This window comes from Phocoena phocoena, chromosome 1 (genome assembly GCF_963924675.1).
Source record: "Phocoena phocoena chromosome 1, mPhoPho1.1, whole genome shotgun sequence".
In the NCBI taxonomy this organism is placed as follows: domain Eukaryota; kingdom Metazoa; phylum Chordata; class Mammalia; order Artiodactyla; family Phocoenidae; genus Phocoena; species Phocoena phocoena.
The window spans coordinates 128,831,392-128,848,307 of NC_089219.1; the positions used below are offsets into that span (position 1 = coordinate 128,831,392).

The 16,916-nt window shown below is 36.9% G+C and overlaps 1 protein-coding gene across 7 annotated transcripts in view; it reads left to right on the plus strand.

Moving 5' to 3' along the window:
* Window positions 1-16,916, plus strand: part of DNM3 (dynamin 3) — a 574,033-nt gene that overhangs the window by 288,184 nt on the left and 268,933 nt on the right. For 6 of the 7 annotated variants that reach the window (XM_065883171.1, XM_065883141.1, XM_065883152.1 and 3 more), the window contains one exon: window positions 7,154-7,267. In XM_065883171.1, the coding sequence (XP_065739243.1) occupies window positions 7,154-7,267 (114 nt within the window). Of the gene's footprint in view, window positions 1-1,324; window positions 1,337-7,153; window positions 7,268-16,916 lie in introns of all 7 variants that reach the window. The other variant, XM_065883190.1, reaches the window with a different exon arrangement.

Below are 16,916 nucleotides of genomic sequence, written 5' to 3' on the forward strand. Positions count from 1 at the left end.
TTGTGGCATGTGGGGTCTTTAGTTGCGGCATGTGGGATCTAGTTCCCTGACCAGGGATCAAACTCTGGCCCCCTGCATTGGGAGTGCAGAGTCTTAGCCACTGAACCACCAGGGAAGTCCCCCCTTTAGTTTTGTTATCTCTTGTGTTCTGATCATTTTTCCTTAGTGCTTGCCTTTTCTTATTTTGTTCCACTGTTTCTCCTTGATTTTGTGATTTCTCTCTCCCTCAATTCTTCTGTGAAAAAGTACATTAGGAATTACTTTTTCTTAATTCTTATTTTGAGCTGTTTGTCATTGGGGGAAAAAGTCCATTTTTGGCAAATATGCTTCTTTTTTTCCCCCCAGGAGGGGTTGGGATTGGACCAGAGCTTCTTAAGCTTTTTTATGACAGCTACTTGCTGACAGCTTTCAGTGCTGAACACACTTCCATGGATTCCTATGAAGGGATCTAGGCCATGTGTACTCACAGCACGGCAGCTGTAATCCTCTTTTTCTCTCTAAGTGAGAAAGCCTATTGCAATTAAAATGACTAATGTCATAGAATGTAATAATCTCTTCTAATTACTTTTTATGTCAATTCTTTGCAAATTTCATTTTAACTGTTCTTAGTAGATCATAATTTCCATATAGCTTACTTGACTATATTCGCTGGACTAAATGATATTTAATAAATATCTGTTTTGGCTATAACGTTCAATACTTCTAGAAATAGTGTTGCATCTTTGAGAGGTGAATCCAGTGGTGCCAATAAGATCAGGCAGTTTATTGCTTCACATCCTCTTAAATTCCCCAAACTCTATTCTTGCCTTTATCTACATAGTAGCTGACATTTTTTTTTCTTGCATTTTCTGCCTCTCTATTAGCCCCCTCCTGGCCTCATCTCTCTGCCTGGCCTAGATTAAATGGATGATCACCCAAATTACTCTCTTGCCCCAAACCTTCAACATCTTTACACCCAGGTACTTAGGTCACTTGGGTCCAGAGCCCTGGATCAGTTCCCACTTACCTTCTCTTTTTCTATGTCGAGTGTGCAGAATGTTGCTAGAGGCAATAATGCAACTATGTTGATTGTGTCCCTGCAAGTTATGGACTTCATTCTTAGCTTCCAGCCATTATTTTTAAGACCTTATGTTTTTAGAGCAGTTTTAGGTTTATGACAAAATTGAGAGGCAGGTACAGAGATTCTTCATCTTCCCCCTGCCCCGACACGTGCATAACCTCCCCTGTTATCAACATCACTCACCAGAGTGGTACATTTTTTTTAAAACCAAAGATGAACCTACATTGACACATCATAATCACCAAAGTCCATAGTTTACCTTAGGGTTCACTCTTGGTATTGTACATTCTTTAGGTTGGAAAAAAGTATAATGTATCCATATAATATCAGAGTATTTTCAGTACCCTAAAAATCCTATATGCTCTGCCTACTTATCTCTCCCTTTCCCTACCCCACCCTTGACAACTACTGATGTAAAGTCTCCATAGTTTTGCCTTTTCCAGAATGTCATATCATTGGAATCACACAGAATGTAGGCTTTTCAGATTGGCTTCTTTCACTTAGAAATATGCATTTAAGATTCCACCATGTCTTTTTATGGCTTGATAGCTAATTTCTTTTTAGTGCTGAATAATATTCCATTATCTGGATGAACCATGGTTTACTTATCCATTCGTCTACTGAAGGACATCTCAGTTGCTACCAAGTTTTGGAAATTATGAATGAAGCTGTTATAAACATGCATATATGTACCTAAGTTTTCAGCTTCTTTAGGTGAATACCAAGGATTGTGATTGTGAATACCAAGGATCACATGGGAAGTGTACATTTAGTTTTGTAAGGAAGCACCAAACTGTCTTCCAAAGTGTTTGTGCCATTTTGCATTCCCACCAGCAATGTATATAAGTTCCTGCTGTTCTACATCCTCACCAGCATTTGGTGTTGTTAGTGTTTCAGATTTTGGCCATTCTAATAGGTGTGTAGTGGTATCTCGTAGTTTTAGTTTCCATTTCCCTGATGACGTGATATTGAGCATCTTTTCATATGCTTATTTGCTATCTGTGTATCTTTGGTGAGGTGTGTTAAAGTCTTTGGCCCATTTTTTAATTGGGTTGTTTGTTTTCTCACTATTGAGTTTTAAGAGTTCTTTGTATGTTTGGATAACAGTCCTTTATCAATTATGTCTTTTGCAAGTATTTTCCGTTAATCTGTGGCTTGTCTTCTAATTCTCTTGATACTGTCTCTTACAGAGCAGATGTTTTTAATTTTAATGGAGTTCAGATTACTAATTATTTCTTTCATAGATTGTGTCTTTGGTATTGTATCTAGAGAGGTGTCATAATACCCAGGGTCTTCTAGATTTTCTCCTATATTATCTTCTAGGAGTTTTTAGTGTTGTGTTTTGTCAACCTTTTTTTTTTTTTTTTTTTTTTTTTTACTAATTCCAGTTATGTTGTCTCATTCAATTACTGATTGTCCCAGTGCTTAACACTATCCTCAAACCTTCTTTCCAACTTCTCAGCCTCACTCTCCTGCAGATAATTATCTATTCTCTTATCCAGTGAAATGGAAAGGTCAACTATAACCTTTCTAAACTTTCTACCCTTTTCCATTCAGAGAACCTACATCTACCCTCATTCTTCCAACCTCCCAGGCTCACATTCCTGTTCAAAGACAGCCCCCTCCCTGTGCTCTTCATCTCATTCATTTCCATCTTCGTTGTCCTTGTATCATTTTTCTATATCACCAACCTCTTACTCTGTACTATTAGTTCTCCTCAAGCAATAAATATGCTCGATTCTTGCCTATACTAAAAAAAAAAAAAAAAAAAAAAATCCCCAAACCAAAAAACAACAGCAGCAGCAGCAGCAACAAAAGCAATGACAAAAGCACCTCTTTTGACCCTGTGTCTCTTCTGGTTTTAACTGGCTTTCATCCTCCTCTGTAAAGAGCTCTCTTTTAGTCATTGTCTCCATTTTTCACTTTCCATTCACTTTTTAACCCAGTGAACTCTGACTTATCCCACCACCTCACTTCAACTTGCATAGCTAAAGACACTATGATGTCTGCATTGCACTTTATATGTCCCTTTCTGTGCTGAATCTGACACTCCCAATGGCACATTCCTTGAAATTCCCCTTGCCTTTGGCTTCCATAACCTCACTGCTCTTATTTTTCTGACATTCCTGACCACCTCTTAAAAGTTGGTCTTTTCCCCAGGATTTCCACTGTGAGCCACTGCTTTTTCACACAGTTTTAACTGCCACCTATGTATATATGCTGATGACTTGCAAGTCTGCATGTCCAGTCCTAACATTTCCATTTTGCTTCAGAGGTCAGGTCACGTCTATGTGTGTCTCCCACAGGTACCTCAGGTTCAACATGGCCTTGGCTGAATTCATTATCAACTCCCCTACTTCTAAAACTTGGTTCTCTTTCTCTATTCCTTCTGATTTGGTAGCCCCATGAGTTTCAGAATCATTCTAGAACAGCACAATGTCCAATAAAAATATAATGTAAGCCACATGTGTAATATAAAAATTTTCTGGTAACCACATTAAAAAATAAAATGAGTCAAGTGAAGTGAATATTAAGAATAGATTTTATTTAACCCAATATATCTAAAATATTATCATTTTAAAACATTTAATAGGGCTTCCCTGGTGGCGCAGTGGTTGAGAGTCCGCCTACTGATGCAGGGGACACGGGTTCGTGCCCCAGTCCGGGAAGATCCCACATGCCGCGGAATGGCTAGGCCTGTGAGCCATGGCCGCTAAGCCTGTGCATCTGGAGCCTGTGCTCTGCAACGGGAGAGGCCACAACAGTGAGAGGCCCGCATACCACAAAAAAAGAAAATAAAACAACCATTTAATAGATATTTTACATTTCTTTTGTACCAAGTTTTCAAAATCCAGTGTGCATTTTACACTTACCACACATCAGAGTTTAAACTAGTTACTAGGGCTCAATAACAATATGTGGCTAGTGGCTACTGTACAATGCAATTCTAGTCTTTACCTTCACTAATCTCCCTTTCATCCAGTCATAAGTCCTATTGATTTTGTCTCCTAGGTGTTTCTCCAGTAGGTTTATTTATTTTCATGCTTTCTGCTCGTGGCTTTACTTCACACCTTGTTCATGTCTCACTTGGTTTATTGCAATAGCTTACATAACCTAGTTTGTCTCAGGGAGCATGCAAAATTCGCTGGAATGCAGGAGGATATAGTAGAACATCTACATACATATTTTATCTAGAAAATAAGGAAACAGTTAAAATTTATTAGTATTGAATATATATATATATAGATAGATAGATAGATAGATGCCAGTGCCCTCGCTTTGTATCACAGAGAAGTCAATAATAAAGTTATAAATGTAACAAATAAAATACATTTCCCCCACAAAATAAAAAACTTAAAATATTTACTTCATCTTCATGTAATACTTTAGGATTTCTTTGGGTATTTCTATAGATGTACACAGTTTAGTAATACATTGGTCATATCTACTTAATAAATTTACATGTGTACTTGAAATTTATTTTGGTACTGCCAAATTTTATTGCTAAAATTGGTGGTCTGTTGAACTGGATCGACTCTGGCTTTACCCCGCTTGCCTCTCCAGCCTCAATTTCTTCATCCCACCTCACATTTTCTGCATGAAGTAGCTCTTTCATATTTTGTTCTTGTTTGTCCTTCTTCATGGAAAACAAATAAATAGGCAAACGAGCTACTTCCTGACCTAACTCTAATTCTCTGCCAGGTTCTTTCAAGCTATCATGTCTCCAAGGAAAGCCTATTAACATTACCTAAGTTGTGTCCAGTCCTCCTTCTCTTGCTAAGGATACCTCTCTTACTACACTGTTATGTTGAAATTGTCTCCTTATGCATCTTCATTCCCTACAAAACTAAAATTCTTGAGGACAGGGGTGTGGCATCATCATGCTTTTTCATCTTGACATATGATAGGTTCTTAACAAATGTTTGTTGAACTAAATTCATGGCTCTCCTTGATGAAAGCCAGCCTGTTCTATCAATGGGTGAAATAGTGACTTTCTTATTGCAATTTGTGGAGTATCTGGAAGACTTCCTCTTTGTCCAAAGATGCCTGATAGAATGAAATAGTAAATACACTTTCATTAAGTACTATAATTAATATGCTATTTGTAAGCCCTGGTAGTGTGGGTAACAATCTTATTGGGAAATAACCAGTTTCTTCTTACTAAAAAATTAAATGAGATTATTTGCTCTAAGATGAATGAAGTTTTGATTGTATGTATACATGCAACAGCTTTCAAACTTCAGTATGAATAAGAATCACTTTGGGACATGTTAAAATGTAGATTCCTGGGTTTCATATGCACATATTCTGATTCCTTTGGACTTATAGGTATCCCAAGGATCTGTACTGTTAGAAAGCATCCCAATGGTTATTTATTATAACCATTTTATTTTATTAGCTGGTAGAAACCATACTTTGAGAAGTATTGTTTCCTTCTTTCTGAAGCAGAGGGTTAAGAAGGAGTTGAATTTGAACAATGGAGAGAACTGCCTTAAACTGGGCCTGAATGGGTTTCTACCTGGAGGTCTGTAAAAGTTAAAGAGTTAAAAAGGAAAATGGGTGACGCTGGGAGATACTGAAACAGGGAATCAAGGGTGACAGAGACTAGGATTGTGGAAAGAGGCTTGGAAGATCAGTAATGGCCTTGGCTTACTTCACAATATTCCCTAGGATTGACTTTCTTCAACTAGAAAGCTGAAAAATAAAATATAAATATAAACATAAAATCTGATTATTATTAGGTTATTTTCATTTTCCTTTAGGAAGTGACACTCAGTCATTCAATAAGTAATTTTTAAAAAAAATATTTCAGGATGTTTAGGATAATGGACATTGTAGGTATAGGGTGATTTTTGACATTTAGAACAATATCATACAATTCCATATACATTTCATTTCTCTGACAACAAAAATTATCTAGCATAGAGGAGATGGTAAACTATGCTGTATGGAAAACAGAATTTAACTTTATAAAAGCTGTGAGAAAAAACAGATTTTCACTTAAATGCCATTTATAGGTAATTTCTTTCCAAGTTGTTAATGTTTAAAAATTTAAATGCCGTTTAAATATTCTTATGAAGACTCTATGTATTTCTTAGCTTGGCAAATAACAACCAGAGGTAGATGGATAAACATAGACCATTAAAAACCTCCAAACATTTATTTTAGCTTATTGTTTCAGCTTTCTCCCCCATTCAGCTTATTGAGAGCTGTTAACAAGGAACTAATTGGTTGGCTTGTTTTTTCTTTTCACCATTCGGTGGCCAGTCTCTGGTAGAAATCCTAACGAGATGCAAACCAGGCAAACAAATGGGCCAGTGGGCTGGAAGGGGATAAGAGACAGTGGGCATGGAGAGTCTATTGTTGTTTGTCCAGTCAACTAAATATCTTTTAATTGTAGCAGCAATGCCATAAATAGGCCTGGCACAAACCTATAGTCTGCCTTATTTATTAGCCTGCCTGTTTCAGTCTCTCTGCTTCCACCATCCATACAAGTCTGCGATTCTGATTTTTGTTCATTTGATGGGAGAGACTTCCCTCTGGTTATCTGTGCTTTTGGAAGATATATTATTTTGGTTTTTTAAAAAATAAATTTATTTATTTATTTTTGGCTGCATTTGGTCTTCGTTGCTGTGCGTGGGCTTTCTTTTCAGTTGCAGCGAGTGGGGGCTACTCTTCGTTGCAGTGTGCAGGCCTCTCATTAAGGTGGCTTCTCTTGTTGCGGAGCACAGGCTCTAGGTGCGCGGGCTTCAGTAGTTGTGACACGTGGCCTCAGTAGTTGTGGCTCTCCGGCTCTAGAGTGCAGGCTTAGTAGTTGTGGTACGTGGGCTTAGCTGCTCCGTGACATGTGGGATCTTCCCGGACCAGGGCTTGAACCCGTGTCCCCTGCATTGGCAGGCAGATTCTTAACCACTGCGCCACCAGGGAACCATGAAGATATATTATTATGAATAGTTTAATAGAAGGTGAGCTTTGAGGGAACAATGCTATTCTTATTGTAACTTGTATCTTGTTTTTTACTTAGTGCAAACCTGCATTCCCCATGGGCTCATGTTAAATTAAACATCTCTGCTGATCTGTGCTCTCTTGAAGGTGATTCGCAAGGGATGGCTAACCATCAGCAACATTGGCATCATGAAAGGAGGCTCTAAGGGATACTGGTTCGTCCTTACTGCTGAAAGCTTATCCTGGTACAAAGATGATGAGGTGAGCCACAGAAGTGACAGAATTTTTAAAATTAAAATGTTTCTCTTTCAAATTAATTGATAGTATTGTGATATACAATTTTAAGACACCGGTGGTTTTTTTTCAGTAAGACTTAGCTTGGGATGTTTGAAGAAGCACTGTTTTTTCCTCATGGATTTTAAATTTTACGATAGTCCCCTCAAATATCTTTTATTTGTAGTCACATTTATTTCCCTGAAGAAATGGAGTTAGGGATCAGTAGTTGAAAACTTCCTTCTTTGTAATAATGGCAAGGTAGTGATATAGTGAAAGCGATTTTCATTAAATAATGTGTTGAAAATACTCAAGGTAATAGAGCATCGTAAGAGCAAAGTTAATAGCAGTGATGCAGAGTTAATAAAGCATTTTGGAATTGTTGCTGTGACATCTGTCTCAAATGACAGGCTTTTGAAAATGTCCAAATCACTAGTCTTCAAGTGAGTACTAGATAATTATTTATACAAATTTTTTCTTTGAGAATTTGATATCTATGTAAAAGCATGAATTATGATAATTATGGTGTTCTGGTTCATGTTAGATGTTAATAATATTGGGCCTGTGACTTATTACTCATTTAAGTCTGATAGAAAAGCACACACAAAAAAATCAGTCTTACAGAGCCATTAAAGTGCTATAAAGTGATACTGGTAAATTTGGGAGGGCATGGATGGAAATTAAGCAGTGTTTTGGAAATTTTAATAGCTCTGGTCTGACTTGAGAAATTTGGGGGGCTTATAATGCAGCATGCAAACATTGGATAAGAATACTCTGTGATAGCAAAACTATATACAGGTGAGATTGTGTCCGTTGTATTTGGTTATAAAAGGCACGCGTTTCAGAGTTAAAAGTCCTTCCGCTCTTGGCTTGATATCTTCTGAAAGCACTGCAAGGTGCTTTTGTAAATTGTTGGAGGAAAAACTTCATGTCCTATGTAGTTCTTTCTTTTTCCTAAATGCTTTGTGCAAATAATGTGTTTAATAAATATCAGATGATCAGTTGATGGCCACTAAATTTTCTGCAGTAAAGGAAATCAGATCTTATAGAAAGGTCCAAAGAAAATTTCTACTCAAAAGCTTTATTTCAAATTTTTGTCACATATTTTAATTACTTCAGTCAAACGTGGAATTGGTTGTTGTGAGTCTGAGGATTAACATTGGTTTCTTTCCTGTGCTGGCTGCTTAGATCTCTCTCTCATTCTGTGGAAGCTCCAGTGTTTAAAGGCAACAGCCTCAGGAGCTCTGAGATGCCTTTCTAGATATAAACATCAGTAATTACATAATCTTCTTTTGTGTTCAGTTGCCCTACTAGATCTTCTCTTAGATGCATTTTGTTTACAAGTATTTGTTTACAAGTGTTCACAAGTAGGTGATCATGTATGTACACTTAAATACATATTGGTCTGTGGGCCATTCTCAGTTATTCTAGGCAAAGCAAAAGATTTTGGTGAGGAATCATGTTAGTAATAGCTAGTGTTTTATATTTATTAATTAAGGCATTTAATCCACATTACAGCCATAAGGATAGGTACTATTATTATCCCCATTTTTCAGGTGAGTAAATGAAGAAAAAACACAACCTTTTGAAAAGTCATTTCTATAAGACTCAGTTTTCCTTATGGTAGAACACTTGGTGTTGGTGAGGATAACTAACTTGCCAAGGTCTCATAGCTACTTGGTAGCAAAGCAGAAATTTGAACACACGCTGTCTGGCTCCAGAGCTTATGACTTCAACCACAAATGGAGGCAAGAATCTCCGAGGTGCTGGAGTTTTCCAAGTCAACCTCATCCCACAGAGGATTTATTAAGATGAGTTCCAGGCATCCCAGCATTGACCTCTCCCTGAGTGTTAGTATCAGGGGCCCTGAAGACTCTGGGATTAGCCACTGCTGTCAGAGTATGGCTTTAGGGTTTCTGAAACAAGCCTGTTGGAAGGCACGTGATGCTCCCTGTAGGGAAGGAAGAGGCTTCGAGAGCTTGGTGAGCTCATGGTCACCAGTCAGCCCCTTCTCTCCGCTATAAATTCAGAATAAAGTTTTACAAAATCTCTACTGCTGAAGCTCCCTTATGAGCACTTGGTTACCATAGATAGAAAATACATGTGTGCAGTTATAATATTAACCAAGTGCCAGAGAACATTTTATTAAAGGTATGTGTGTGGAAGGTGGTGGGCTGTGTGTGTGTGTTGGGTGGGAAGGGTAGGTCATAATGACCCTTAAAATAGATTGGACTGATTTAGATGAAGAAAGTTTAGAAAAGGGTTGTTTTCTTAGTTTAGATCATTTTAAGAAAGAGAAAACGACAGATGAGGATGCTGCTCTGTGGAGCTAACAAGTAGACTAACAATACAATATCGGATAGTAAGTGCCCTGAAGAAAATAGGTCAGTGAGCTAAAAACTGATGGGGCAGGGACTTTTAGATTGAGTGTTTGCGAAGAAGTAACACTGGAGCAGAGACTGGAATGACAAACTGTGTAGAAGATTATGTTGAAGAACATTCCAGGGTGGCAGTGGGCAGGAAGCTTACGGCTGAGATGGAGGAGGAGAAGGAGAGAGAAGTAGGAAATATAGAATCAGAGGTACCTTGTCAGGCCAATGATTTGGATTTTATTCCAAGGATAATTGAAAACCATTGGCCTTTGTCAATAGGATGTGATCTGATTGGATTTACGTTTTAGAAGGATCAGTCTGGCTGCTGGGTGGGGCATGATTTGTGGGATGGAATGTGTGTGTGGATGGAGTTGGGGTGGCAAGAATAGAAGAAGGGAGACCAGCTAGGAGACTGTATCAGTGGTTCAGGCAAGAGAAGATGGTGGCTTGTACTGGCTGGAGAGGAGAGCTCAAGTTCAGGGTAAAGCAAACTGATGGGCCACGTACAGTGACACTGTAGTCATTAGCTACTGTTTCTCATGAAAAACTCTGCTCAAGAAACCAGATAGGAAATTTTCCAAATAGTAATGCCTGACTCATGACCCCTGTCTTCAAAGTATGTGTCAGTGGGGCAGAGCCTTTTCTCCCTGAAGCCATCCTCATTCATCCCCACCTTACCACCCCTTGGTAACCACCACTCTGGTTCACCATCCTGCTCCATTTCTATTGCCAGCACTTCCTACCACCACAGACCACCTCTGAGCCTGCTGGCAGGGCAGAAGGGAGGGGTCAGCACTGTTCCTTGCTCTTTACCAGTATTCAACTAATAGTTATTAGCGTCTGCTGGGAGCCAAGGCTGGAAGGGAGGGTATGGGGAAAGGAGGTCAGAAGAAATGTCAGGAGGGTGGGGCTTAGAGGTAGTGAATTGTCTCTGGCCCCTTGAATTTGTACCCTGAATACCCATCCTTTATTAGCAGTGTTTTAAATGATGCTTAGATTTCATACATGCCTTGCTGTCATAGTTTAACTATGCTTCTGGAGATGGATTAAAGATGCTTCTGTGGGCAACCTTGAAAACCCCAAATTTACAATTTTCCTTTGTGAAAATAAGCATGAGTCCTTACCCAACTTTTGGAGTCAGTTTGTTGGTAAGTTGAGTGCTTGTACTTTGTTCCCATGGTATCTGTCACATCAGCATCTACACACTTTGGAAATCCTGTTACATAGCAATTTATCTCTCTTAGTCAAGCAAGTGTGACACCATAAATATTATTAAGTTAGTTATAGGTTTATCATTTATTTAATAATTTATATTCAGATTTTCATAGAGAATTGTTATTTGTTTCTATGTTCTTTCATCTTCCTGCTTTCTTGTGTAGTTAGACTGGTATGTTTTCATTATAATCTAATTGGCTGTTGAATAAATAGCATATTATGGCATATGAATATATATGGTTTTATTTAACTTTTGACAGGTTTGTAATAAATATAAATGACTTATGAAATGTATTTGTGATTAAAGAACAATGGTTCAAACTGTTTTCAGGATGCGATTAATTGAACAAAAGACCCTGTAGACCATATGCTTGGTGCAATGAAAAGGGTGAGGTGCTGGAGGATGTGAATTTGCTATGACTAACTGCCAGTGTTGGAACAAGTCAGACTTCTCTGAGCCTCAGTTTTAGCTTATCAAATGGGGACTGTTGCTGACCAAATCACCTCAGAGGGAGTTTGTAGGACTCTAAGAAATCGTATATAACAAGTGCATTTATAATCTTTTAGGCATCACATTTATATATTTATTCTTGTCATCTCAAGTAATACTATGCCCTCCTACAACAATGTCATTCTTTCACTCACATGTCTTCTAATTCTTCTAATTTTCAATTTGGTCATTTCATTTTGTGAGATAGGATGTATGGGATCTGGGATTTTTCAGCAGAGAATGGTAAGATTCAGGCAGTAAAATGGAACTCAGATCCTATTCCTTCAGTGGGACTTTTCTTTGCTGCCTCCTCACCAGCCTATGGGTTAGAGATGATAATATCAAACTATGTGATTTCCTATCCAAACTGGCAGAGGCAATAGCATGATAACCTTGTGTAATAATTTTAAGCTAGAGTTGGCATGATGGAAATAATAGGTCCCCATCATTTTTCCTGCTTTCTCCCCATCCTTAATATAACTATCCTCCCTACCCTTAAATCTTAGATGGGTTCGTGAACATGCTCAGACATCTGTGGACCTCATGTTTTGAACCATTATTCTACATTACAGTAATATTATCTGTAATGTTACTGACAGATGATCTTAATGGAAAGGTTTCCACCTGTGTCCCAGGCAGTGTTATTTCCATGTGTTATCTTCAGAGAATCTATATAATACAAAGTGGTTATGGAAAACATAATTAATCTATGTACTTGACTATATGTTATCCTTTAGCATTACTCAAAAATTGGGGCTTTCTGCAACATGAAAATAAATAGACCATCTTGTACATAGTTAGATAGTTTATAACTAATCACCAAGGGGATTTACCCAAACCTGGCTGTCCTTCCAAATCATACTCCAGTACCCCAGACTCTGAAATTCTGTACAAAAGTGGCTCTGAATGCATTTCTAGGGGTTGCATAGACCTCTTCCTGGATCCATCCTCTCCAGAGCATTCTGTCATTGTGCATACCCCAAGTCAAGGGGGAGCTGTTTATGGGGGTGAGGACAGAACTTGGACATGCGGGATTGTGTGTCCACATATATCCCTTGGGATCTTGGATGAATGATACTTAGCTCCTTTGATTTCTATCAAAATAATAATATAAAGATATTTGTAGTACTTATATTTACTAAGGATTTGAGGAAGAAATACAGCAATTCAAACAACCTCAAATAGCATATTAGATAACCCTCTGCACAGCAGTTTTTAACTAGTGGGCACTGGGTGTGTCACTGGCAGCTCTAGCCTTGTGCTGGCCCAGCCCAAGGAGAGTACATTGGCTTCTCTCTTTCTCTTCCCCTTCACATCTCTCCCCTCAGTGCTGTCGGTCTGGATTGCCCCAAACTCAAGGTGTTTACTCATTCTTTTATGTACATCCACACAGCTCTTCTTAGCATCTAGTCCAGCCTTCATTTCAGGCTCACCTTTTGTATATCCAAATTAGTCAAAATGCTCAACCAAGCCAAATGGACTTTCAGTTAACAAGATGCTCCCTAGTTCTAAAGTAATTGTGGTTGTAAAAAATATCTCTGCTATTCATTCTACCTGCTTAAGCTCGTGAAGGCCAGCTTTCAATCTGAATGATGATCTTGATGAAGATCATCATGATAATGATTAACATTTATTATTTATAATAAAGTTTATCAGGCACTGAACTAAGTCAATACTTTATTTACATTCTCCATTTTAGAAATGAAGATTGAGACTCAAAGAGACTAATTCAGCCAGCTACTAAGTATCAGTGCTGTGCTCTTAATCACCTGAACATTTCCCAACAAATATATTCTGAGCACCTGTTATGTACCAGACACTATCCTAATCACTAAGGATAAAGTGGTTAGCAAAGTACCCACCCTTATGAAGGATATTTCCTGATAAAGAAAACATAAACAATCAGGAACACCTATGAGATTCAGATTGCAAACTGTGAATAAGATAAATCCAATGATGTGTTTGACTTAAGGAGTATCTAGGATGGGAATCACAGCATGGCGGGACATTAAACTGAGTGGTCAGAGAAGGTTTGTGTTAATGCCTAAGGCAAGATAGAACCTGATGAATGTAAGAAACTGAATTTAGGCCACTGTGACTGGAACAAAGAGAGAAAAGGACTCTATAAAGATTAAGGATTTTGATCCAAAGAATGATGAGAAGCCTTTGAAGTTTTTAAGCTCAAGAGTCACATAATAGGATTTGAAATTTTTATAGATCTTTGTGATTGCTTTGTAGAGACTGGATTGGAGGAGGACAAAACTGAATTGGGGAGTTGTAGAAAACTATTGCTGTGGTATACATAAGAGATAATGGTAGCTTGGGTTGGATGGGTTGAGGGAAATTGATAGAAATGGATGAATTTAAGAGATTTTTTCAAAAGGTGAAAATTGACAAAACTCATCACACGTGCTAAGTATTGGTCGAATGCTTTTAAGTTCCTGCTGAACTGTAAGCTTCTTGAGCCCAGGAGCCACTGTCTTGTTCCATGTTTTACCACCAGTAGACATGGCTCTGAGAGGTGACGCTAAGTAAATATTGGCCGAGTGAAGATGTGATTGAGCACATAACTAAGTGCAGCATAGTAATTCATCATGTCCTGGTATCACAAGTGGCTAAACCAAACTATTGAATTACAGGGTAAAATTACCCTTAGATGTAGACTGTCTTAAAGTTTTCTTAAGTTTCATCATTGAAGGTTAATGGATTTTTTTTCCCTCTGACTATATAACTTCCTGGATTGAAGATAATTTAAGCAGAAAATAAATTTCCCAGTGTCATTTTCATACATTATAAATATATTTTGCACAGTTCTTTTTTTTTTTTACATCTTCATTGGAGTATAATTGCTTTACAATGTTGTGTTAGTTTCTGCTGTATAACAAAGTGAATCAGTTATATGTATACATGTATCCCCCATCCCCTCCCTCTTGAGCCTCCCTCCCACCCCTCTAAGTGGTCACAAAGCACAAGCTGATCTCCCTGTTACACAGTTCTTTGGAGGGATTTAGAAAAGGGCAAGGCATTGGAATAAAATAGAAACTATCATTTCAAAAAGATTGTGGATTCAGATAGTTCTACATTAATCTTTAAAATCAGATTTGAAAAAACAATGTGACGGCTTTTATTTAAATTATTCCAAAATACAAAATTTAAAAGAATAGAATATTCTGATTCAAGGAGAAAAGAGTCTTATTTTTCTTGGTATCAATGAGAAATGTGTAAATGGTAGTTGAAATCTCTGAAAAAAAAAGGGATTGCTAGTTAATGAACAATGGTAGTACATAGCCAATATTTATTCCATTTAGGTAGTCCAACATGAAGATTAAAATCATAATGGAATACTCCTAGGAAAGTAGGGTAATTCAACAGAAGCGTTTCCAGTGGAAATGTACTAACCTTACAGTATTGAAGAAAATCCAAAATCTGCATTGAAATAAGGACATTCTTTGGACTCAAAAAATTACAGGCCTCATTTTTGTGGGTTGATGTGTTTGGAAAGCTTGATAAGGAGATTATATAATTCCCTTATAGGGATATTTACTTAGTATTGTTTTTACTATGTAACTGTAACAGATGACACATGTAACTTTGATAATAGGAAACGAAGTGACAGCTATGTCCCTGGATGGTGAAAGTTGTGAGACGGAGGTTATAGAAATCTTCAGCTCCTTCCATTTGCACTTAGACTTTCAAGATTCTGTTTCCTGCTAGGTCTGCATGCTCCCTGTGAGGAGGTCAGGATTGACCCTGTGAACACTAGTCACACTCCTTGCTGAGTTGTTTTAGTTAGCCAAAATTTAGATATTTTTTATTTTAAAAAAGTCTCAATAAATATTAAACTTTAAAAGATTTATGTTACTTTAAATTCTTCATGATCATAGTTGTGCATGTGCTTTTTCATATACATAAGCTATCTTGTGTTATGCTTTTTAATGTGGGATTATTTCATGTAAACATTTCCAAGTTCTAGAATTATGCAAAGATTTATACTTTTGAAAAATATATTCAACAAACCATAATGGTAAATGCTATTTCAAATTTATTAAAAATACTTATAAACCCACACCCATTCCCTCATATGTATTATTTGTTGTACTCAGAAGTTTATATTGGAAGAAAAATATTACCCTTTATATTACCGTTTCCTGGAAGAGTAAAATTTTTAAATGTACCCCATTTAATGAATTTATATATATATATATATATATATATATATATATATATATATATATATATATATATGACATTCTTTCAAGCTAAGTAAAAAGAATGTAATACCAATATGTTAACCTCATGTTTTAAGGGAAAATTATTTGAAACGTCATCCTGGAGTGGTTCACTACAGGATGACTGCGCTGGCCTGGCCTCCTTAGCTTTCCCTTTGGAGCTTGGTGTAATGGAACAGTCTCCTTTATGTTATGACCCAGCTATCGTGTCAGCCAGAGAGCTCTCAAGCACTGTCCTGGCACTGCCTTGCAGGGTCCAATAGGATGATCCATATGCAGACTCCTGTCGGAGGCGTTTGCTACAGGTTGTATAAAGCATTTACAACTGGGTGATTTTATGCAAATATTGTGAGACATTTTTATATTGTCTTCCTGTTTATATTTTACATTTTGTGAACTATTGTTTAGGACTTTATTTGCTAGTCATGGGACTCTTCTTTAAGGTAAAAACCTTCATTTCATAATGTGTTTTGCAATAGCATGTTTTAGCAGATGACATATTTCCTTAGGCCAGATTGTAAATGCAAGAATTTAGCCTTAATCATGTTTTTACTTATTAGTTTTACCCAATCACTGTTTTTGTTTTTGTTGTTGTTTTTAAGAAACTATGGTGTCAGGTTTGGTAAAATATCAAATAATAATAAAAATTTTGAACCTCGGGGAGTTTTTATCCTTATGACTAAATCTTTCATTTTAAAAATGAAATATCTGAATAAAAATAATTTGCTTTAATCCAAAATATACACTTGAAATGTTTAGTTAGATTTAAAAAAGCAAAAATTTTGGGTAGCCTTGTGCAGTATTTTTTAAAGTTTGACCAGAATCTTTCTAAGAAAGATGAAAATTAATTTTAAATACTGAAGTTGACATGTTAGTGAACCAAACCAAAGTTGACAAATTTTTAATTTTACCCATCTCCCCATTTTTTACCCTTGAATATTTGAAATATTCATATAAACAAGCCAACCCTGATCATTTCACTCTAGTTCACAGTGTATAAAGTTTTGACATATTCTCAAAAGATATGGCAAAATTATACACTGCATATCCATTAATAGCTTTCCTTGTTCTTTTTGAAAATAATTGAATTGCCTGAACATTTCAAGAGTTTGAAAGTTTACAGTGAATGGGAGCATGTATTCCAAGTGAATGCATTGGCCCTGTAAATTCCACCCTTAGAACTGTACTTCCTTCTTAATTTCTTAATTTAACAATGGCAGTAATAAATCATGTACATCATGACATTTGGAAATATCAAAGCTTCAATTTCAGCTTTGTATATATCAAAAGAAGAGAGGCAAATATTTTAATACATTTGAAAATTATGTTGG